The sequence below is a fragment of the Perissodus microlepis genome, chromosome 3 (genome assembly GCF_051167445.1).
Source record: "Perissodus microlepis isolate ML-2025 ecotype Zambia chromosome 3, ASM5116744v1, whole genome shotgun sequence".
Taxonomy (NCBI): Eukaryota; Metazoa; Chordata; class Actinopteri; order Cichliformes; family Cichlidae; genus Perissodus; species Perissodus microlepis.
Window position 1 is genome coordinate 33,805,203 of NC_140463.1, and position 24,454 is coordinate 33,829,656.

A 24,454-nucleotide genomic window follows, 5' to 3' on the forward strand; every position below is an offset into this window, starting at 1 on the left:
AAAACAACCCTCATGCTTATCAGAGAATTATGCACCCCTCCCCTCTCCTGCTCCTCCTGAATGGCGCACATACACAGCAGGCTTTTCACCCCCTCCACCATGTCCTATCTCGCTTTCTCCCGTTTTCTTCTGCCTAATGCCCCCCACCCCTTCCAACTGCCTCTCTTTGCCAGTACAGCATGCCTGAGTAGCTGCCTGGAGATGAAGGAGCTAATTAATTTGATTTAGCCGTCCCCTCTCTCTCCCTTGCTCTCTCTCTCTCTCTTTCTGGCAGTGGAAAAACCAGCCGTCCACCTCCCTCCCTCTCTCTTCCACACCATATCAAGCACCCCTCCCAGATGATTTTCCAACTATCCTTTCTAGTCTCCTTTAGCAACATCCTTGCTTCCTCTCCTCCTCTTCTTTTTCTGCTCTTTTCCCCCGTGTTACACAACCATATTTTGCCAGCGGTTTATTGCATATCAAATTGTAAATTAGATGCCAGCTTTAACTCTCTTGCGCGGCCTGCGCCCATGTAATTCCAGTTTTCGACATTTTATCTCCCGTGTGCCCGGGGAGAGTTTGTGTGACTCAGCAGTCTCGCTGCTGAGTCACACAAACATGCTCGTTATAGCTCGGTGTGCCTGCTTCAGGGACCTAGAACAGGCCTGTTAGACTTTGGGTGGATAAAGGCTCGTTTCTGTCATTTGATACTCCGATGGATCCGCCTATTGAGTTATATCAGGCAAGTCCAGCAATGCACTATAACTGTCGAACATAACTTGTCAGCGTAGCTCGATGAAACCTTTCCTGTGCTTTCATCGTGCCTGTGGGACATCCTCTGAGCTTAGCAGCGTGCAGGTTGTGGACATCTGCTGAGGACAGGCTCTTTGTCGTGTGTGTGTGTGTATTTCTGGCTGTGAGCATGGTGTAGAGTTGAACCTGCTAACTCCTCTGCCGAGACTTCAGAAGTTTTAAGCATTCTCAGCTCAAGAAAAAAGGGGGAATATGTCTTCCATCTTCCATTTTTAATGCGATTACATGAAAATTATTTCACGATCATTGTTGTTGTGTTAGCAACTAAAATATTTCCGCTGTTTTGTGCCTACCTGCAGTTGGTTTAATAGGTCTGACAGCTGTGAGAAGTTCAAGTAAAAGTGTGAAATTACCCAATAATTCTTGAAGAAACAAAACGAAGACAGGAGTTTGAAAAAAATACTTTCAGATTTCGATCCTAGTCTGTCATAGCTCGACCTTTGTGATGATACAAAAGCAGTTTCACCTTTATGCTATACACGGTTCTGTGGTTGTACCCTTTTAACCTTGAAGCATCCAGTCGTAGCCTCTGTATAGACGTAGAATAAATGTTGTGTTGTGGCACTTCTGACCTGATTATTCAAAGTTTCTTCTGTCTTCCAACCCTGTGGTTTTACGAGTTTTCGAGAGGCTGCTGGCAGTTATGTTTACATTCTTACAGGTTGGTTGAAAAATGAGTAACTCATACAGCATTTCATTAGATGCCTTTTTTTCTCTACTCAGTGACACGTCAGGGGAATATTTTAAGATGAAACAGGAAAAAATAGGTTTGTCTAATTATAGCTGTAGAATTACAGTCATGTGGAAAAGCTTTCCCAGTGCAATAGCCCGTTAAAGCCATCATTAGCTAAACTGATTCACGCTGGTCTTGTCTGTCCAAAGGACATTGTTACAAAAGGTTTGTTTAAATCAGTGGTTCCTAAAGTGGGGGCGCGCCCCTTAGGGGGGCACAGAGCCATTGCAGGGGGGGGGCGCAGTATGAATAAAAAAACGAATGCTTGGACACTAATAGCATAATGGACAGGTTTTTGGTGGGGCTCCCACACAAATGCAAAGCAGAAGATGAAGTATCACCACATATGCTTCCAAACCAAAGACTAGAAAAAATGATGAAGCATATTTTGCCTTTGGCTTTACCTGCACAACGGTGGTGCCAAGGTAGGTATCCCGATCAGAATTTGTTTCCCCTGCATCGGGAGCACCCGCTGGGCTGTCCAAATCCCGGACAAACAGTATCCCACAGTTGTTTATGTTTGCGCAGAGAGGCATTTTGTGAAAAATGTATTGATAGCAATATTGAATATTCTTACACAGTAACAAAAAACTACACGTATAATAATTACACCATAAAGATGGTTTGTTTTTCTGTTATTTAAAAGTGTTGGTAGTTTATTTTATTGTAACCTCTAATTTATTGCAGTTTACTTTCATTTTTTAATTGTTTACAAAAGGTTTGAGGTGTGAAATAAACTGCAATGGAGTTTAAATGCAAAATATGGGCGTGTGTGGTTGGAGGATGTGTTTGTGCCAGGGGGGCACAAAGAGTTTCTTGTAAAACAAAGGGGGGCCCAGCAAAAAAAGTTTGGGAACCACTGGTTTAAATGCAGTTCTGCAAACGTAAGCTTTTTTGGTAGCGTCTCTGAAATTTGCACAGTCTGACCTTGGGGTGAATTTGCTGGGATGTCGACTCCTGGGAAGATTGGCAGACGTCTTCAGTATCTTTCACTTGTGAATAATTTTTCTTACCGGAGAGTGATGGACTTCAGATTGTTCTGAAATGGCCTTATAACCCTTCCCATATTAATGGACAACAGCAATCACTTCTCTAAGATTTTTCCTAATTTCCTCATTGGTATTGTATTACCACCACACTGTAAAAACTTCTGCTTGTAAAAAGGTGCTCATATTTGTTGATGATTGGTTAATCAAGTGTAGTAGATCAGCAGCTCCTGGCGGTTACTTTCCCTTTTATTTCCTGTGGAAGCAGCAAAGGTGTACTTAGTTATTCACCTATTGCACTTTTGCTTTTGTTAAGAAATTAATGACATGATATATAATCTTTTCCTAGTTTTAAGACTAATAGGGAGCAAGTGAATTTTATTATGTCTTAATATATAAAACCTTAGACTTTAAAGAGGGTGTACTTTCTTTTTGACTGTGTGTTGTAAACTGGGCTTTATGATGGTGTTTATCTGTAGGTCTGAGTAGTCTGCGGAAGAGCTGTTAAACCAGTTAAATGGTGGTTTCTGCTGTTAACTTCATCATGTGGGAGCCGTTTGTTGCGTGGATTTTCTGTTCCATATTACCGGCTTCCTGCACTGATTTTGTTTTTTTGTAAACAGCAGAGACGTGTTTGCAGAGGACAGGCTGCAGCACGCTCATCTCTCTCCCTACGTCTACCGAGGTTTCATCAAATTACTCACAGCACCGCCCCTCTCTCTGCGAGATAAAGCTAAAGGATTAAACACCCAATCGTGTACAGATGTAAACACATGTAAAGCTCATTATTAGCCCGCACGCTTGCAGAAAATGTATATGCTGCGCTTTCACTGCTTTCCTGAGAAACGCAGAAACTTGCTGCGTCGTCCTCTTAAAGCTGCTGCTTCCTCTTTAAGAAGGCACTGACATTTGAACTCCTGTAACGTTGTTTGACTTCCCACTTTGATCAGAGTCCAAGTCAGCTGGAGAGCAGGTTAGTCATCCCTTCTCTGAGATCACTGAGGATGTTTTCTAACCCATGAACGGGCCTCGGGTTATATTCACACCAGTGTCCGTATTAGCAGAAACACAAAGTGAATGTTAAGAGGAAACAAGCAAAGAGAGTGACTGATTCCTTTTTTTTTTATATTCAACTACAAACAACTGACCGAATAAACACCAAGAACTAAGGATCTGATGTTTGACAAGTCTGGTAAGCAGTAAGCAAGCACGTTTAGAGTTCAGGTGCACTAAAACTCAAACTGACTGCAGGTGTGACTCTGCATATCGTGGATCTGACAGAGATGACGACCTTTCCCTTTCTTCTCAGATACAAGATCCTAGGCTCACTCAAGTGTTTATACTGGAACAACAAGCCTCGTTCAGCACGTCTTTAAGAGATGGACTCGAGCTCTCAGTTGTCTTCATTTAAAGAAAAAAATCTGACTTCTGGATAAAACGCACTGTGTGTTTCCTTAAAGCGGGTATGAACAGCATGTTTTGTTTTGAATTTTAAGAATAGCATGGGGGGTTTATAATCACATAAACTACATTGTTGAGGCTACACTGAGCCTTACTGCTTGGATGATGCCATTTCTGGTGCCTCAGTCAGCAGAGTTAGTGACTAGCTGATGAACATAATGTAGCATTTAAAGATTAAAGACTCTCATGTTTCCCCCAGGAGTTAGCTAAGACTAAAAAAAGAAAAAAAATGAGCGCAAACTTGAGACAATGGATCAAAACATGTTTTCAGATGAGTGCTTAATGTGATTAAGATGGCTTAATTTGATAACTATTTGCTAAATTTAAGCTAGTGAAAATTTAAGACAGCATGCCGAGGTATTTTTACTACTTCACAAACTACTTGCATTTTGAGTACATAGTTTATATCAGCTTCCTATCATGGTTAGAACAGTGTTGCTACACAGTCTTAAGATTTATGCTTTATTTTAGCATGTGCATCCGTGTCCTCATGCACAAGCTGACAGACCCTGAAAAACAAACAAGGACGCACCTACCAAAAGGTTTCCTCCATAATTCAGCCAGACTGCGTAGGGTCCTTTTGACTGCACAGCTGGTATAGTGCTGAGTGAAAACAACAAAAACATTTTAGTTCAGTCCGACCGTACATGTAGAATTAATTCCTTTTAATTTTCTAAAGAAATCTATTTGAGCTTCAACATCTCGTAAGCGCCCGAGACTAAATCCAAGACTGACGCCGCGACTCAGATAAACACTTTTTTGTTTTCTTCTTCCTTTGGTTAAATATTGAAAGACTTGGTGAGTTAATGGTTTAAATTTTCCACCGACATGGCTTTCTAAGTTTCTCTATCTCTGTGTATTCAGATGTGCGTGTCGCTTGGTAGCACAGCATGAAAAGATATGATCACGTCTGGCCTAACAGCCATGAATAGGGATTGACGGACAACGGGGTGCCTCTGAATGTAGAGTTGGTGGCCGGCTGCAGCCATGGGACAATGCAGGTGCACATGCGTGGACCGAGCGGCTGCACTCCTGTAACACACACTCACTCTCACACACATTGTCTCTGCATCACGCACGCATGAGCTCATTTTCACGACAGACATAATTTTTCATTTTCCAGTTCTCTCTCACACACACACACACACACACACACACACACACACACACTTTGCTTTAAAAACGTGCACGAGTGAGGATGGAGGGTGCAGGAGAAAAAAAAAAAGTTCACTCAACTCCAAGAGCTCGAGAGGTCACAGGAACAACACCCAATCCCAGAGCGGTTCCCATGGAGACAAGTGTGGCAGCGTACAATGAGGGTGAGAGAGACTGATGAAAGAGGGAAAGAGGGAAAGGGCAGGGGAAGAGTAGGAGGAGGGTGGGTTGTTGGCGTCAAGGTTCAGTTGGTGGGTACCGGAGGGGGGTGGGGCGGGGGGGGTCTCTCCACTCAAAAGGACAGTGGGAAGTATGATGGTGCTGTAGCATAACAGTACCAGAACATTCTTCCACCCCAGCTCGCATTTTTCTTCCTTCTTGTTCCAGCTGAGAGAATACCTCCCGATCTGAGGCCGCAGAGTGGCTCATGGCTGTCGGAGGAATTTCTACCGACCGCGACGCGTGAGGCCGAGAGCAGCAAGGGCAAAGGCAGTTGCTGTTGTGAGGCATTTTGCATGGCTATGCACGAATCAGTGCTCAGATGCAGCTGCAGACCTTGATTAAAGTTGTGCTGCCAAACAAAACTGAGAGTTGTGCCCAGTAGATTTCAGAGTATCCCCAGATACCCCAGCTGACCTAAAAGCCCTTAATTGACAGGAGCAGCGCCATCGACGGTAGCACTTGAACCGTTTTAGCTGAGGGCACGGACAATGGAATGGTGTCCCTGCCCCGGGGTTTGTGGCGCTCTCTCAGCCTTTGGCCACGTTCTCATTTAAAGACGAGTCTGAAAAATTTCGTGCACTGGCCGCTACTCTGGGACAGCACTCTGGTTTTATACCAGAAAAGATTTGATCCAGTTTCACAAAATGTGAAGTTTCCTTGTCCCTCAAATCTTAAAATATAAACTAGACCAATACATTAGCCTATGATGAAAAATAAGTATTTAGGTATAGTGAGAGACAACGGCACACAAATAGCCCTAAAGGGAGCTCTGCACAAGTCCCCAAACAGCAAAGATGGAAGATGTCTTTGTCATTGCAGGGTTGCACGTGGACAGTAGAGGTTCGCAACAGTTTTGTTGCTACTCAGTGTGACAGAAGAGGGTGTTGGCAGTGCAGTGGTTAGCACTGTTGCCTCACAGTAGAAGGTCCTGGGTTCAACTCCACCATCTGGCTGGGCCTTTTTGTGTGGAGTTTGTTCTCTCCAGACACTCTGGCTTCCTCCCAGTCCAAAGACACGCAGTTAGTGGGTTTAGGTTAATTGGTGAATCTAAATTGAGAATGGTTGGCCCTACAGCAGACTGGGAACTTGTCCTAGGTGTACCCTGTCTCTTGTCCTATGACCACTGGGATAAGCTCCAGCTCCCCTCATGTTGGTTCTCTGGACTGTGCCGTTAATGAGATGTAGTCAAAAATCCGAGTTCTGTTTCTACACATCTGTTGAAATTAAAGTTAGACTGGAGCTTCAAATAACTGCCCAAGTAGGTCCTCAGTTGGGGCTCCAAAGATGGCTGCAGAGCACCAAGACTTGCTGCTAGAAAGACTTTGTTTGGTTGATCGGCCTTTCCTCCCACCTTATCCCTGTCACTGAGCTTTGCATCCATCCATGCAGCTCTCCATACTCTCACCGATGAATGGTGGTGCCATCACTTCCTTCCAGCAACAGCTGTTTACTTTGCAAACGTCAGGACGCAGGACTGAATTATTGTGGCTGTGCCGTCTTTCCAAAGTTGTAAAATTCTTTATGACACCACTGTAAAGCGCGCTTAGCCCTTGCACTCGTCGGTCTGACCGGCCTTCCTGGTTGGCGGTGAATTGTTTTGGTACTTGGAGGAACACGCCTCCACCTACGCAGCCTGTTGCATTGTTTTCACACATGCTATTTTAAATCTGAACACCCTTCATGGTTAGCAAGTGAGGTCATGAAGCATGAAAGACGTGGGCATCTGCCAGGCAGAGTATCAGTTTAAGTTGCATCATGGGAAATGTAGGGTTTGGCATTTTTGTTTCTGTTTTTGGCGGGGGGGGGGGGGGGGGGGGGGGGTGTTTTGAGCTTTGCTTAAAGTTGGGGACGTTCCGGCACCTGCTGAATCAATTTTAGCTGTTCTTTTTTCAAAGTGTCTCTTCCGAATCCCAAAACTTCATCGAAGTGGCGTGCTGAATGGTTGGGGTACCCCCCCCACACACACACACACACACACACGCACACACACACAACACCCTTTATAATGTCTGATTTTTCCCCCCCTGAACTTCACTTGTTTCACAGAGTGCTCCCATCCGCCATTTGACTACCACCAGCCTTGTGCTCTCTCTGTCTCTCTCTCTCTCCCTGTCGGTCTCACTTTCTCGCTGTCTCTCTCCCTCGTTCTCCTCTCACTGTCCCTCCGTCTGTCTGTCCTGGTGCCCAGGTTTTTTGAGTTGGCGTGGTTCCTGTTTGTTTTCAGCCATTTTGGGGACTTGCAGTGCTCGTAACAAACTGCTTAAATGGCGTCCTCTTGCTTGCTTGCTCTCCCACTCTGTCTCCCTCTGCCTCTCTCCCTCCCTCTCCCTATCACTGGGCTTTGTGTATATAAAGTAGTGTGTGTGTGTGCGCGTGTGTGTCTGTGCATGTGTGTTAGAGAGGGAAAGGGGGGGTACAACACTTCCAAATAAAAAGAAGATTGGATTCAGTGGGGTTGGGGTGGAAGTGGTGGTGGGTCAGTTGACGGGGTGCAGAGGGATTCACTTGCCGGAGAAGAAGAAGAAAAGAGCAAAAACACTAAGAATCGTGTGTCAGAGGCAAAAAAAACTGGAGTGAGACAGGAGAGAGAGCAAGAAAAGGGGGGAGTGAGCGAGTGAGAGCAAGCAAGTTCGAGTGTGAGAATCGCTCCTGCCCTCTGTCTTCACACACTGCTGCCTGTATGTGTGTGCATGCGTGTGTGCGCCGCCTCTCCCTCCGCTCACTCTCTCTCTCTCCCTCTCTCGCACACACTCCGACGTGCGCATACACAGACCAAAGGGGGAGAGAGAGAGAGAGAGAGAGGGAGTGTGAGGGGAAAGAACACATCGCAGCAGAGATGCAGCAGGAGGTTTTCCGAGGTACGTTCTCTTGTATGCTTGCCTTGCTGAGAGACAGACAGAGAGAATAAGAGGAAGAGAGGCTGAAATCTGTTGTTTTCCTGCTTGTTTTTCCGCTTCACTCTGCTGCTGTGGCGGTGATTGCTCCGCGCGTGAAGAAGGAGGAAAAGGTTTTTATTTTACTGTGCGCGTGCTGGGGCGTGAGTCCTGTGGTGGGTGTGTGCGCTTATGCAGTGTGTGTTTATGGTAGGGTATTTATATGTGTGTGTGTATGTGTGTGTGTACGTGTGCGTGTGTGTGGTGGATCTGTGCGTGTGCGTGTGCCAGTAACAGGCCTCGTCCCTCGTCTCCCTCATCCTCTGTCGCTGGCGCACCACGCAGTTCTTTTTCAAGAGCGATGACTCGTTCTGAGATTGTGATGAAACTTTTAATTTATCTCGCGTCTCCGCGAGTCACTGCAGGTCAGGGACTCGAGGGGAGAGGGAGCGAGCGGTGGCGGTCAGCCCGCACCGGTCGGGAAAAGGCGTCAAACACGCGATGCAAGGTTTGTTTTGAGGGGGTCTCTTAAACATGGTGGGCCGGTCCCCCACCTCCTGCATGTGAACTCACCAACAACATTAGAGGAAGTGTTCTGGTGAGTTTAAATGTCGGATGTAGGCGATGGTAAACATCTCCGGTCCCATCAACAGGTTCTGTCTCTTATTTCGTTTTTTTGGGCCGCCCAGTTTGTCCTCCATTTTACCAGCCTGGTGTTGTGCTGGAGGTTGCCTCACATAGAGCGGTAGAGGGCATATTGATGTCCCCAGCCCAGCATAAGCCTTACTTTTTTCTTTTTTTTTCCAAAACAACAGAGCATCTGCTGCCAGCTACTCCCAACATTCCTCGTTCCCCTCCTGGATGCCGAGACAGGTCCCCGAGCTCGGCATGTGGAAAATATGACCCATACTGCCACGGGGTGAGAGGTCATAGGTTAGACAATAGGAAGTGTAGTTCCTCTGCAGCTCTGTTGTGTTGAAAAAAAGAAAGAAAATATGATGTTGATAGCAGCGGTTTACTATTTTAAATGTGGCTGAGTCACACATTAGATGAATTAAGTGCCTTTGAGGCGTTTTTCTGCGCTGGACATTAAAGTGCTAAGATGAAAAGCGTTACCGTCTTTGACTTGGTTAGCTGTGTTTACATAAATGTTTTTGTTTTTTTTCTCACATGCTGCAAACTTAAAAGGATGTGGACAAGCTCAGGAAGCTGGTGCAGCGCTTTGCTGCTCACCCTGCCATGGGTGTACTTGCTGTTTATGGTGACAAACCGCTTTGCTAATACTCGCATGTTAAGAACTTAAATGAGGTTTTCACGCCTTCAGCAGGGACTGCGCATGAAATTGAAAATGATTTGGGGGTGGGGGGAATTACCTCAACAAAGGTCACCGATGCATTGCCGCCGCTCTCCAGAGCTGGTTTTTTTTTTCCCTTCTTCATGTTTTTTTGGGTCTCGCTGCTTCCTAATGCCTCCCATGATTCTGTTGCAGCAAGCAGAATTATGGGAATTACGTGCTGGGCTGGGAGCTAACAGAGCGTGGAGAGTGGTGCGTTTTAGACACGGGCAGGTTTGCCGGTGCGTGCAGTGGCATTCGAAAACACCACGATACGACAGTTTACACACAGGGTGGGGGCACGCAGTCAGTCACACTGAGGGATTGCACGAGGGGGGGGATATGAAAGACGAGGAAACCGTAAAATGTGAACACGGGATGGATGTGTTTGAAGTCTCCCCTCCAGCCCCCCCACGCCCCCACTCACACCACCATAACCACTCCCCGAACCATGCCAACTTCCCCTTACCTCCTCCCTCCTGCTCTATCCCATCTGGCTGGCTCCACCACGCCCTCTTGGCCGGGGGGTTGTCGGGAGTTCAGTAGCTGCTCTTGCTAACGATGCCCCCCACCCCACCAACCCACCCACACTCACAACATTATGCACACACACAAACACTCATCTTTGCAGACCTACTGCTGCTTCGATGCCTGGGCCCCTCTGGCTGACCCTCCACAGGGGAGGGCGCCCAGCTACACCTTCGTCTTCCCACATGCTCCTCGCCGCTGGCTCGCCGGCTGGAACACACAGGCCCCCCACATTCACCCTCGCAGGCACTCCTCGTAACCTATCACACACACAAATACACGCACGAGTACTGATACCATGATTACTTTCACTAATAATAACATTGCAGTCAGCAGCCTAATTGCTGAGTGCAATGTTATTATCACGCCACAAATAAAGGGATATCCTGAAAAAGGATTGCAAGGAAGGAAAAACATAAGTCACACACACACACACACACACACACAGACTTCCTGGTTCAGCTGTGACCTGTAGTTACTGTCAGGTTACTGCCACTGGTTACAGATTTCCTATTCAATAAGAAACGCATTAAACTCATCAGCTGCGTTTAGGGTCAGAGTAAACTCAAACTAAACTCGGTCGGTCACGGCCTGTTTGATCGTCAGGCTGCTCCTATTTTTTTTTTCAGGCGTACAAGTTATCGAAGATGTCCTGTTGTTGTGTTGCAGTTGTGTAAAAATGATGGCCTAAACTGTGGAAATAAAAAGAAGTTTTAATCAAGGCCTAATTTGGGAGGGTGAATGGCAAAGAGTGCAGTGAATACCCAGAGGTGAAGTTAATCATTTAAGCACTATTAGTTCAAAATTTAAAGGAGCCATAGGTGCAAGTGTTAGCTGTTTGCATTATATTGACTGTGTCACATTAAGAGGCGCTAAAGCAGCATTAAATCTAATTTGCTTTAATCAGACCTTTTAATATTCAATTATAAGAAGTATTGTTGTGAAAGAGCTGTAAAGGGTTTCCTTTTTATGTCGTTTTCCCTTTGAAGATTAAAAAAAAATCTCAACACTGGTGGTTTGATTTTTGAGAGTGTTTCTGTAAGATGGTTAAAAAAAAACATGGTAACTGAATCCCACCAGTTATTTGTCTATCAGCATGAGTACCAGTTTCAGTGCGGAATAAACAGATTGCTCAACGTCTTGTTCAAGGCCTCGAGCTGGTGCACCAGCCAAACTCCTCTGCCGTCCTGCCTTCTGTTATACAAGGCCAGTTTAGCGGCGATGTTCCCGGTGACTGATTGTCTGTTGCAAATCATACAATTACAAGGGAAAAGTTAAAGTTCTCCACATTTTTCTCCTGCCAAGAGAAAAAAGACCCCAAAGTCAATAAGTCAAACTTGGAGTCCAAGCAGGTCCAAGTTATTTGTTGTGCTGGATAGCACTTTTAATTTCCTAAAGTTAAGGAGTTTAAAGGTTAATGAGAGGAGTACAATCAGGTAGGCTTTGTTACTTACGGATCAGCGTTTCCCGTAAAACCCTCTCACCTCCATCAAGTGAATTCCTCTGTCTGAGGTTTCTCCTTGCTTTACTCACGCTGTGTGTCATGCTTCCTCTTCGCGCTACTGTGCCTCCTCCCTCTTATTTGCCAATCACAGTTTCCACTGTGGCTCTATTTCTTCCAGTGTCCCTCATTTCAGTTACCTGGGGAAAGCGACTGATAGCAGTAGTGAAAAACAAAAAACGAGCCTTAATTTTCCCTGAAGATTTCCTGCTCGGTGGCAGACAGGGGTTGCGCAGTGAATGCGAGACCCGATTGGGCCCCCATCTGTATCCCCCTAATGGTGTCATGCGTTGGTCATACGTGTTGGCCATGCCGTTACAATGTGCAGTCAACGTTTAATTTGTAATTATAATCAAAACGAGGAACTTTATTGTCACTTTAAATGCACCGATCTTCAACTTTGTGCTATTTTTAAGGTTTTAAAGAATAAAATCCTCCTAATCAAAACCGCTGATGTTTACTTTCTCTTCAGATTTGTCATTTGATGTGGAAAACAAACTGAATCATGCTCAAAGTCTGCCTTTGATCCCTCTGCCTGTCAGCCCAGCGTCTCTGTCTTTACATGAAAGCCGACGCGTTTGCTATAATGCGCGTCGTGTTTACGTGAGCCCGTTCCGTAATTTGGCCCGCGCCGGCTGAGCACCTGCTCTCGATGCGCGGTTTTTGTAGTGCCACGAGCATAAATAGACGAACGCTTCACAGGCCGGGCGACGTGTTTATTTGTGCAGAACATCCTGTTGCAGAGAGGTGTGGGAACAGGGTTGCTGTTTATTTTGATTTTTGCCTGGGGACTCTCATGGTCACATTTGTCTGTGCACCGAGTGTCGAGGTGTTTGTCCACTCATCTGTGTGTGTGTGTGGTGTGTGTGGAGATAAAGTTGGGACTTTTAAAAGGCAGCCTGTCACAGTCAGGCTGCGTGTTGTGCAGGCTCTGCTTGCACAGTGGCTCCGTGCGTCATAGGGAGATGAAGAGAAAGAGCGAGGGGGCGTCGTACGCATTTTCCTGTCCGCGACGCAAGAATCAGATGAGGGGATGAAATTTTTAGCCTTGACGCTGTCTCTCAGCGCGTCCGCCCACTTGTAGCAGCCTGGCGCTTGCCATAAGGGATTTCCTGCACAACATCTATCGCTCAGCAAATGTGAGCGACAACGGAGGCCCGTTTCAGTACTGAGCACTGATTCGTGCACCCTTGCTCTGATTTAGATCTGAAAGCCGGCATGAACCGCTTTATTGTCCCTTGCATAACAAAGAGCATGTGCCGCTGCTTGCACCCAGTATGTGATTAAAAGACACTTCTGTTTTCCTTCCGTTGGCTACATGTCACTCCAGCTGCATCCTCAGTGTTAGGCCGCTGTGCACTCAGATTCACCCTTTGGTTTTGAATATCATTTACAAGCAGGCCCTTCCATGTTGAACTGCTTTGTTTATGCCGGCCTGCCTTGCCTGTGGGTGAGAGTGTATGCAGAGTGCACGTATGTGCTCTGCGTGTGTGTGTGGTAGCATTAGCCTGGGCTCCTGTTTGTCTGACGGTGCCGTGTGTCTGACTGTTCCTATATTAACCCCCCCCCCCCTTCTTTTTCACTAACCCACACACTCTTTCTGTCTCCCTTTTTTTCTGTCACCCTTTCACTCTCCCTCATCCTCACCCTCTTTTCTCCTTCTCTGTCTCTCCCTCCTCTTTCCTCTGCAATAACAGTGCTGACCTAGTTTCTGCCTGTTCAGGGCTGCCTGTGGAATTTTACAGCGGCCTGCCTTCCTGGCTGCTTTGCTGCTCGAAACGAAGGCAGAAAAGCATGACTGAGGATTTTTCTCCTCGTCACATCATTACGGCCCAATCCTGTCTTTGCCCCCCCCAAATCTGCAGACCTAAACAAATGAACCCGCAATAAATAAGTGATAACAGCGAGCTGACTGCCGGTACGCGATTCTGCTGCTTTCTCATTTATGGGACATTTTTGCAGTGGCACTGCAACCGCCACCGTAGCAGGCGAATTAGGATGGAAATGAGGATAGCCTGTCGCTCATCTTCTCCGGCTTAGCCGAGATTGTACCGGACGCAGAGGGCAGAAAAACACCCCTTCTCTGTGCACATGCATGCAATCTCCCCACCGTCCCCCCCCCCCCCCCCCCCCACCCCCCCCACCCCCGCCTTCACAAATAAATGGTTAGAGTCATGCCTGGCAAATACTAGCCACTGCCAGCAATGGCTAACAAGGCTCTTGCTCACATATAAAGAGAGAGCGGGACTATTTTTATGCGTGTTGGGGCCACGAATCTAAGTCAGCAATTTATTCCGCGGGAATCTTGATTAAATCTGAACGCCTTCCAATTAGGCATAGGGAATGTTGTGTCACAGCCTAGAGAGAGAGATGGATCGCTGGAATGCGTTTCTGAAAGCTTGGCTGTGGCACGCTGAAATCTAAACCAGCACTGCCGCAGATTCATTCCTTCCCCCTCTGCCCTCTCCCTCCCTGCACTCACCATTCCTGCCTGAGCAGTCGGGAGTTCAGCATAGCTGGGCATTTAGTCTTCTCCACCGTTTGTCATGATTGCTTCTGCAAAAGTTTTGGGTGTAATGTCCATTCTCTACTTTATGTATGTTTTATACATATACCATGGTATGCTTATAATGCTAATACCTTCTTTCTGATTTTTTTTTTTCTTTCAGATTTCGGGGGGTGGTCATGGTGTCCGGTGAGGTGTGGGACCCCCTCCGTGTGGGCCATATTCCGTCACGTCTGAGTGAACAACGCCCGGCTTCCCTCTGCAAACCTGCACGGACTGCAGCTAAGGACCCCACCTCACACCAAAGTCAGCGACTGTCCCCTTTGTCTTCCCCGCCGCCGCTGCCAGTGGTTCGAAACACCCTTCACCCAGCTCGAGCTTCCTCCTTGCCTGTCAGTTTGTACGGCTCAAACAAGGTCAAAGGACTACACAAACCAGTACACCGTCCTGGTGTGACTTCCCAGTCTGAAGAAGAAAAAGAAGAGGAGGGGGAGGAAGGGGAAGCTGAGCGCTTGGAGATGAAGGGTAAAAGGCTCGGAGGCCGGGGAGAGACCACAATGGAGGACAGGTTAGAGGATATGGGTGATGGACCTAAAAATGCAAAAATCACCCTAAGCTTCCCGCTCAGTGCAGCCCCCCTTCCGACCTCTCTGACATCACCAAACCACTGTCATGGCTCCTCCTCCTCATCTTCCCCTTCCCCCCACCGACGGCGACCGTCGTCCAAAAGCTCAGACAAGGGGTCGCTGTGGAAACTGGATGCCACCATGGACGTAAAGCACAGACCTTTTAAACCCCCAAGACACGACAGCTCTCCGTCCTCTTCGCCCTCCTCCTCCTCATCTCCCATGACTGTTCATGCACTCATCAGAAAGGACATCAAATCGCCACCTCCTCTAAAGTGCTCCAAGCTCAGTTCAGAGACTCAGTTTCACAGGTCGCCGCCAAGATCCTCCACCGGGCCTTTTGGGGGATGTTATGCTAGAGATGGATGGGATGAAAGGCACAGGGCGGCCAACGGTACAGCCTCCCCCTCACAGACTGCTCAGATCCTCTTCAGTCTGGGCACATCAACCTATCAGAGAGGCGGGGATGCAGAGAGACGAGAGAAAATAACAGGAAGGCCATCTGGGAAAGCGGGGAGCCCTCACGGACCAAGTCTTCACCCACCCACCCTCCATCTCCCTCCCCCTTTACCACCACCACCTCCTCCTCCCTCCGAGGGCCTCACCGCACCCCCACACTCATCCTCCTACTCCCCTACTGACAGCCTGAAGCCCGAACTGATTTGTGGCGTGTGCCATCGGCTGTTTAGCTCAGCCTCCTCCCTCACGGTCCACATGCGGCTGCATCGTGGCAGCCGCGCCCTTTGCTGCCGTTACTGTGGCAAGGTCTTTATCCACAGCAAGAGACTGCAATCCCACGAGGCCTCCTGCAGGGTGCCAGGCCTGCCCTCTAATAGCCTTCGCCCTCCTTCTCTCACTATACAGCCAAAGGAGGAGCCGCTGGAGGAGGGCGAGGTGAGAGTGGAGGGGGGAATGATTGTGGGAGAGACAGACATCAGCAAGGCACGGCCAGGGAAGAAAGCACGAAGCCTCCTGGCGCGTATCCAAGGTGATGATGCAGCAGGCACAGAGGTGCTGGCGGGTGATGAGAACCATTTTGTGAAGGTGGTAGACGGCAATGTCATCTACTTCTGCTCTGTGTGCGAGCGCTCCTACATGACCCTCTCCAGCCTGAAGCGCCACTCTAATGTGCACTCCTGGCGCCGCAAATATCCGTGCCATTTCTGCGACAAGGTCTTTGCCCTGGCCGAGTACCGCACAAAGCATGAGGTGTGGCACACAGGAGAGCGCCGCTACCAGTGCATCTTCTGCTGGGATGCCTTCGCCACGTACTACAATCTCAAAACCCATCAGAAGACCATCCATGGGATTAATCCCAGCCTCATCTCCAGTGAGAAGACAGCTAACGGGGGCTATAAGCAGAAAGCTAACGCCCTCAAACTGTACCGTCTTCTTCCCATGCGCTCCCAGAAGAGACCCTACAAGACTTACAGTGACAGTTTGCATAACGGCCTGCTCCTGCCACCAACCGAAACACCTCCCCTCTCCCTGCCAGGCCTGGGCTGTGCTCTGGGCCCCGGGGACCTGCAAAGCCTAATCAGTGGGGCCCACCCTCAGAGTCTAAAGCCTGACCCAGATGCCTTCCCTGATGGATTCCCTGTCTCTGTGACTGCTGAGCACAGGGACCTCTCTGCACTAACACCCCTCCCCCAGGTAGATATGTCCCAGGTTAGAAAACATGAGAGTGAGGACATTGAGTCAGAGCAGGGGAGAGGTAGTGGCAGCTTCAAAATGTCCAACAGCAGTAAAACCAAAAGTGTCAAGAGTGGTAGAGGCACAGAGACGAGCATGCCTTCTGTGATAACATATGGCCATACAAAGCCCTCCGTCATAGTTCACGGGACAGCTGTGTCATCCTCTGTCATTGTGCATAGCAATCAGGTCACGTCTGGAAGTGAGAAAAGCCCAGTGAACAGCCCATCCCCCGAAAACAGTGACAGTCAGACTGTAGTCAAGGGCCCGCCTCGGCCCATCAAAAAGCAAAGGGACAGCATAGATAATCACAGAAAGAGGTCAAGAGACAGTTCAGATACGGCAGAGGAGGGCTCGAGAGGCAGGCAGGACAGAGAGACAGGCAGATTATTTCACAAATCACGCAAGTCCCACAGCAAGAGTGACATCTCTAACTCAAAGCAGCTGTCAGCAGTAGGGTCACAGGTCAAAGAGGCAGGGCCACTGTGTCAGATTACTGTACGTATTGGTGAGGAGGCCATAGTGAAGCGCAGTATATCTGAGACAGACCTCAGGAGAGATAAGAGCCTTTCTCCCCCCAAAACCAAACGCAGTGAAACGTCATCTGTGCGGGACGCCAAGGAACCACGCCACTCTCACTCGCACCACCACCACCACCACAGACACCGCCTCCAAAGCAGAGCCAGCATGGAAGCAGAGGGCAATAAGGAAGGTGGAGACTCTGAGGAGGAGGAGGAGGAGGAAGAAGAAGACGTGGTCAGGAAAAAGAGCCCCAAATCCCCCAGTGAAGTGAGGGAGTACTACTTTCGTCAGGAGGTGCGCGAGCACGAGAGCGACCATGACACAGAGGACAATTTATGGCGACCTTACTACTCCTATAAGCCCAAGAGAAAGGCCCAAGCACATCTACAGAGGGTAAAGAGCTGGCAGAGGAAGCTAAAGTACAAGCGCTCCATCCGGCTGAAGAGGAGGGCAGAGAGGCTTAAGAACCTTTCAAATAAAGAAACAGAGAAATCACAAGATGAAGAAGAGGATGCAACAACTGAGGAGGCTGAAAAACTGCCAAAAGCTAACAGAGACAAGGGAGAGGGGGAAAAGAAAGATAAAAATAAAGAGGCTGAAGAAGAGGTTAAGGAAACCCGCCATGAGGTTTCCACCTCTCCTGTGCACTCTCCAAAACCTCCTCAGTCTACCTCAGTGGCTCCTACAGGAATAAAAAGGCGGCCGTGGACTAACGGGAACGCAGCTGAGTGTGGTACGTGCGGCCGCTGGTTCTCGAGCCCCAGAAAACGAGACAAACATGAGCTGAGCCACCTGCTGGAGTTTGTTTGCCTTTTCTGTCGAGCCACTTTCCCCTCGAGGGATAAGCTGGAAGACCACCAGAGAGCCCAGCATCCCAAACCTACTGAAGCCCCCTGTGCACCTCTCAAAGCTGCTCACGAACAAGTAGAAGGGGTCAAACCTGTGCCAGAGATTTCAAAATATGATGAAGATAAGGGGGGACAGGGTGGCCTGGGAGGGAGTCACTCTAGTCCAACTCGTCTAAGCAGAAGGGCCTTATCACGACACACGTGCCCGCAGTGTCACAAGGTGTGCAAGACATCCTCAGCTCTGAATCGACACATCCGACGCCACGAGCTCAGCAGTTCTCCAGAGAGAGAAAGAGAAGATAAAGACACAGAGCCAAAAACAGCAGAGACAGTTGCCGACATTCTTAGCAGAGACCTAGAGAATGAAAAAGCAGAGCTTCCCAGTGCTCTCTCTGTTTCAGTCATCAGCTATTCGACGCCAGAGCCGCCCAGCAGTGGCGAGTGCTTGGCGTCGCAGCAGCCTGAGGAGCACCTCTGTGAGCTCACAGGAGATCATCAGGTGTCAGAAACCAGTGACAAACCTGAACTAACAGAGCCCACACTTCCAGCTCCAGAGAGAGAGCCACCAAAAGCTGCAGACCCTCCGTTAGACGCCCCAGTAAACCTTACACCCACCAACCACAAATTAACATCTGCCACGCCCTCCACCCTCCAGACCGTGCTCGTCATGAACGGATCTGAATGTCTTGACTACCGCACTCCCAGCAAAAAGCACCTAGACAGTCAGATCCACAGAATACCCAGCCCTGTGCACGCTGTGGCATCCGCCAACACCTCTCCAAATGTGCCCATGACATCACAGACCAGAATAACCACTGCTGCTCCTCCTGTTTCCATGACAACATCTTCCAGCTCCGAGGGGGGATTCATGAAACGGGATGGGGTCATTATGGACAGAGAGAGACAGGGTGGGAGCAGTTTATTTCTACACGCCGGCTACGAGGAGCCGCCTCTGGTGCAAGATCTCAGAGTCCAGTCCCTGTCCCGCAGTCCCTCTCCCAATGAAGCACAAGACCTGACCATGTCCTCAATACTAGCTCGCGAGAGGGAGATAGAGAGGCAAAGGGAGAAAGAGAGGGAGCTGGAGAGACAGAGAGAGCGGGAGAGGGAGAAAGAAATTGTGAGGGAGAGAGAAAAAGAACTAGAGAGGGTCCACCAAGTCAATAGAGCTGCTCACATCCCAGAGGACCAGATCACACTTTTGGTCCCCAAAGAGGAGCCCTTGAGCCCCGTCCCATCTCCCCAACATATCCCCACTCAAACCACTATGAATGGACCCTCATCACACAGGCACACTCCCAAATCCCCCTGCCGGTCACCTTCGACCATTGGACTGATAGCTCAAACCAACCACCAGGTTCACTCCAGTTCACAAGGACTTGACAGGCTTACGCTGCCCACTGGAGCAGCTGGTGCCGGCGACCGTCCCTCTGCCCACGCTCTGCTTCTCCCCCGAGCCCCGCAGCCACCTGAACCGGAGCACCAGGACACCGTTTCTTCTAGAGATTCCCAGCAAGGTAACACCACCCCAGTGGGTTACCCCTCCCAGGATTATCCACTACCCCTCATTGTGCCGGACAGCTACCGCTCTGGTAAGAAGCAGGAGGAAAACCTGCTCATGTCCTCCTACCCGCCTGGAACGCTTCCCTTTGGCCCCTTGGGAAAAGTGATGGTCCCTAATGGCGGGGACCTGGCCAAGCTGCCATTCTATCCGGACCCCTACCAGCTGCTGTATGGGCCCCAGTTCCTGGCCTATCCCTACAACTTGGCAGCGCTGCCCGTGGCTCTGAATATGATGGCACCGGGGGGAGACAAAGTGGAGCCTCTGCCCTTCCTCCCTGCCATCTTCAACTACGCAGCAACTGCCGGGCCTTACATGGGGGCGGCCCCCCATCCCCTCGTGGCAAACCCAAGCCTCTACAGCGGCAGCAGCGGCAGCAGCAAAAAGCAACGGGACAACAGCAGCAGCAAACCCTAGGACAGCCACGCATTAAAAGGAATATAATTCAAAGGGGACAGCCTCATGTGTTCAGGCTGGGAGCGGGAGGAGTGCATACACTGGCACGGCACCCCTGCCTCTCTTTAATCCAGCAGAGATCGGAGTTAGGAAGCAAAAGTGTGAAGGGAGGAGAAGAAGCAAAGAAACTCTCCTGCCTTTACTCCTGCTCGCCTCTCTCCGCATCTCTCCCGCCCAGCTGTAGCGTGTTATAGATCTAGAGCTCGATTAATCTTCCTCTTTGACTCATTATATTATCTATAATATAAGAATTAAGAACTGCTAACAGGGTGTGTGTTTTGTGAAAAAAAGAAAAAAAATTAGTTCAGTCTACTTCCCTTTATAGTCACCGCATAACGAGGATAAAGGCTCTTCAGGGAAGGCTTGTGTGGGCAAGGATGAGGCAGAGGAGTCCTTATTCAACACGGCTGGAGGTGGTGAAGCATTGAACGACTCAAACCTTTTGCGTGCGTTTGTACGAGTGAGCGAGTGAGAACACCAGGCGTGTCCTGCTGGTGTAAAAGTGTCCACGAGAGGTATATATGTGAGCTTTTACATGAACATGTACAGCAGGTAGGGATGTGTGCATGCAGGGGTTGAGCAGGTATTAACTGCATATGTGCGAAAGTGTGTGAGTTTGGGTGTGTGGGAATAAGATCATTCCGTTTGAGACGCACACAGCATTCCTACTCTAGTCGGAAAAGCTACCGTAGGTCAATGTGTAGAAGTGCATTTAGAAGCGATTCTTCATATCCAAATCATTAAGAAGTCGAAGCTGTGGCTGGACGCGAGTCTATGACAATGACAGATCACCTGAGCTTCTGAGGTCTGTCAGCGAACCTGGCGACTCCGGGGGCCAGATGACACTGTAGGATCTGTATAGCATTCACCATAGTTTATACCTTATGTGCACAAACTAGAAAAGTAGTGGTCACTTAAAAGGGACACTTGTAGCTGCTTTGGAAATGTAGCTGGCCACTGGGTAAGAATTAAAGGCTGGTAGACCATTGCACTTCCGTTTTTTCATCTCATTTCCTTCACTTAAAAACTTAAAAAGAAAAAAAAAACTGAAAATACTACTTAAAAAAAAAAAAAAAGTCAGCCTTCATGTTGCGTAGCTTTTTCCCCTCTTTGACTGGAAGAGGAAAAGGCTCCATTTTCTAAGCCAGGAAGAAGAGAGCAAAGAATGAGGGGGGAGAAAGAGAAATGAATTCAGGGTATTGAGTTATTTCTGAAGAGGAAAGAGAAATATATGGGCACAAAACTGCTGGACTCTGAACAGAAGTGCTCCGTAGAAATGACGCTGCGGATGAAAAATGTTGTCCTGCTCCATAACTGTGAGGAGATTGGAAAAAGAAAAAAAAAGTCTGAACTATTCCCTTCCTGCCTTGTGTTATTAGCGAGAGGTAGGAAAAGGCCAAAAAGCGGTGGCCGACACTCTCCAGACGCCCTCGCGGTGGGGCCTTTTTGTTAAGTGTAATGTTATCTCTCTATATGTTTGTTCTGTTGAAAGATGTTGTTGTTTATGTTGTTTAGCCCTACCAGGTGGGGAAAGTGGCTTCGGCGGAAAAGAGGGGAGGGTAAAAACTTCAAAATATGAATGTAAATTTAGTCATGAGGTTAATGAAGTACAGCTACATTAATGGTAGAGTTGTTTTTTTGTTTGGTTTTTTTTTCTTTGTTTTTTCCAAGTTCCTGTTTTGTTTTCTGTTTTGACACAAATAACCTGTTAAAAGAACCGTATAACGTCTGGTATGCATATATACAGTAGTCCTAGGAACATGTCAGTAAACTTTGGTTCTGTATCCACAAAGCATGAGCAACACTCGCTTCCTAACCGTTTATATCCTCGGCAAATCTGGCATTGTGCGCACAGCTTCTGTTTTGTTTCCTTTGATATATATTTTTTCTGGTCTCTAAATCATCCATATCTGTTATGTTTTTGATGTATTATTTGGAAAAATTCCACAAAAATTAGCCGCCACTTTTCTTTTTTTTTTACTTCTCACGGTCACTTTGTAGGCGCTATTTTAATCCCGCCCCCTCCCCACCCCTCGCCCCTCTCCCCCTCGAGCATACACTCGCTCGCTGCACCTTCTTTTGTTTTTGTTACTGGTGTTGTTGTTCTGAGTGACGACGTTTCGGTATGTGATGGTACTCGGGCACCTTTTTGGTCCAGGTGGGAGTGTTGAAAACACTGTGTGACCGACTGCAGGGGTGCACAGGCGTCCCCCTTGGGTGTGGTTACAAGCCTTTTTATTTTTAAATGGTTTTTTGATTTGTTTTTTTGTATGTTTGGGGTACGTGTTGTGTACGAGAGCGAGCGGCTGCGTGACGTGAATAAGAAAACCAAAATAAATCTGCCTAAGCAGCATATCCCTTGGCAGTATATGGGCCACCTGTTTTGTTTTTCTTTTCTTTTCTGTGGGTTAGTTTCAGTGTAAAAAAAAAAGCCTTTCTGTCTCCAATACACTATCTCAAGCCATTCCTGTAGACGGACATGTTTGTGTTTCGCGGGGGTGTTTTTGGACCATAGTTTCTTATGCCATAGTTTGCTCTCATGGTTATCATACAGACCAAAAGCATGCAAATCGACGTATTGTAGTGACTGGACTGGAATCTGGAGGTTTAAAAAAATCAAACTAAACAAAACAACTATTTACTGTATGTTTTAGTTTCAATGAATGTGCCTCTGCTTTGATATTTAAATAATTATAGTAAGATGTGGATCTGCCAGATTTCAACTGTTAAAGGTGCCTTGTTATGGCATAAGAAATTTGAATTAGCTTTTTTTTTTCCTTGAGAAATGATGATTTGGAGATAGAGTTCTTGGCTTTGTTTGCTACGAAGCTGTTCATAGATGTAGGAGTGTGGCTAAACTGTTTTGGTATCGTGTACATGTCTAGGGTAATACTGTGCCATATAGAGCCCACAGAATATGTTATTGTTATTTTTAAAAGATGTTTTAATGTTGCCTGATGACTTTGTCTTTAGATTTGATACAAAGGCTTGTAGCCACAGCTCTCCCAAAGTCTGTAGTTTCCTCTCTCCGACATTCTACTTCTCCTCCTCCCCTCCACCCCACCCCGTTTCCGTCTCCCTTTCTTTCTCTTTGCTGCAATCAAACAAAATAAAGTATTAACCTGATGACCCAGCGAAATCAGCTCTAGCTTGGTGCTGCGTGTGTTGTTTTGTGGTTGTTCTTGTTCATGTTGATGATGTGTCCAATCTGTACAAGTTGATCAAGCGTCCTTAATACGAACCATGTGCTTAAAGTCAGCAGATGTCTGCTTTTGCATTGTTTGTGAAATGTGCGTTTAATATTTAGCAGATCGGGGGGAAAAAAGCTTTGTTTTAAAGATGCATGTCACCTCTCCCCTCCAAAAACTCAGAATGTATGGATTTTTCTTCTGGCCTGTGCTGATTTTTATCCTCCAAGATTGTTTTGGTGCGAGTTGCCCAGTTTGGGAGATATCAGCTGTAAGCTGAGACGTCTGCCTTCTTCTCTTCAATATAATGGAACCAGATGGCTCTCGCTTTACCGTGCTGAGAGTGCCAAAAAAAAAAAAAAAACAAACAAAGAAAAAGATGCATCGGAAAAGCGAAGAAGGAAAAGTAGAAATTCATTCAGCTATTTCTGAATAGGAGGAGAAATATGTGGGCACGAATCATGAAGTGAATACTCAAAAATCTTGTTATGAGCAGTTTCATCAGGAGCTTTCGACTGCATGAGCCAGCTAACATGACAGCTCAGCTGATCCATTGTAATATTTGCATCCTGTCACGCTGTCACAAGCACGATCTCTGGATACGGCTGGCCGACGTGGTTCACTTAGAAAGAAAATATCTGAAACAGCTGAACAACTCGCAGCAAACCAAACTAGGTCACATGTGGATAAAATATGGCCCGAGGTCCAGAACGGGGCCGTGGACCATCTAGAGCTGGCCCCTGACGTCCTAAGAGGAAAACTAAGCACACAACCATAAAAATACCAATAAAAAGCAGCACTGTGATAACAGATATTGAGGCGAAGGACTGTTATAAGTCTGCACTGCTCAATTTCAACTTAAAGCACTCCACTTTTTTTGTAATGATCTATAACAGTTTTACTCTAATGGTAAATGAGGCCGTATTTATGTAGATGCAACAATTCAACAAGTTTTCCTTTGCTTAGTGTGAAAAAAAACTTGACCTGCCCTCATCTAAAGGAATAAATAGTCTTATTTTGTATTCAAACATGCCATTTCTAAAAAATCTTTAACATAGAAATTTTTGTCTTAGTTTCAGTAATCAATTGGGGAGCGTTTCTAATATGTGTCAGTTACCATTGTTTACTTGTGAATAGTGGTTTCAGAGGGTCAGAGGCAAAGATTGATTAATATGATCAACATGGGCATCTGATCAGATTTAAGAACAGACCAAGTGCTTTAAGCTTTATTTCTCACTTTATATTAAATGCAGCGGTTTAAAAAAGACACATGTAGACTGTAACGCAAGCCAAAGAAATATGAGCCTTTTGTTTTATTACACTCCTCTAAAAGGTTTTGGGGGAGGGGGGGGGGGTGTACTCAGAGAGAGAAACCAGTTTATTTTCTATATTCTGATTGTTTTTAATCAGGGCTTCATATATCATCCAGGGCCTGTATAACAGAACATTCTACTCCTAAAAACACACC

General features: G+C 47.4%; 1 protein-coding gene across 3 annotated transcripts; it reads left to right on the forward strand.

The window, feature by feature from the left end:
- The first annotated feature begins 600 nt into the window (after nucleotides 1-600).
- zbtb4 (zinc finger and BTB domain containing 4) lies at nucleotides 601-22,940 on the forward strand. Of its 3 annotated transcripts, none has more exons than XM_084924118.1 (2): nucleotides 601-724; nucleotides 14,257-22,940. In XM_084924118.1, the coding sequence occupies exon 2, from the start codon at nucleotides 14,273-14,275 to the stop codon at nucleotides 19,757-19,759; it is 5,487 nt and encodes a 1,828-aa protein (XP_084780244.1). In that variant the 5' UTR covers nucleotides 601-724; nucleotides 14,257-14,272; the 3' UTR covers nucleotides 19,760-22,940. The 3 variants fall into 3 exon arrangements, with proteins under 3 accessions (XP_084780244.1, XP_084780242.1, XP_084780243.1); XM_084924116.1 differs by lacking the exon at nucleotides 601-724 and adding an exon at nucleotides 7,887-8,210; XM_084924117.1 differs by lacking the exon at nucleotides 601-724 and adding an exon at nucleotides 8,217-8,359.
- The last annotated feature ends 1,514 nt before the right edge of the window (nucleotides 22,941-24,454 follow it).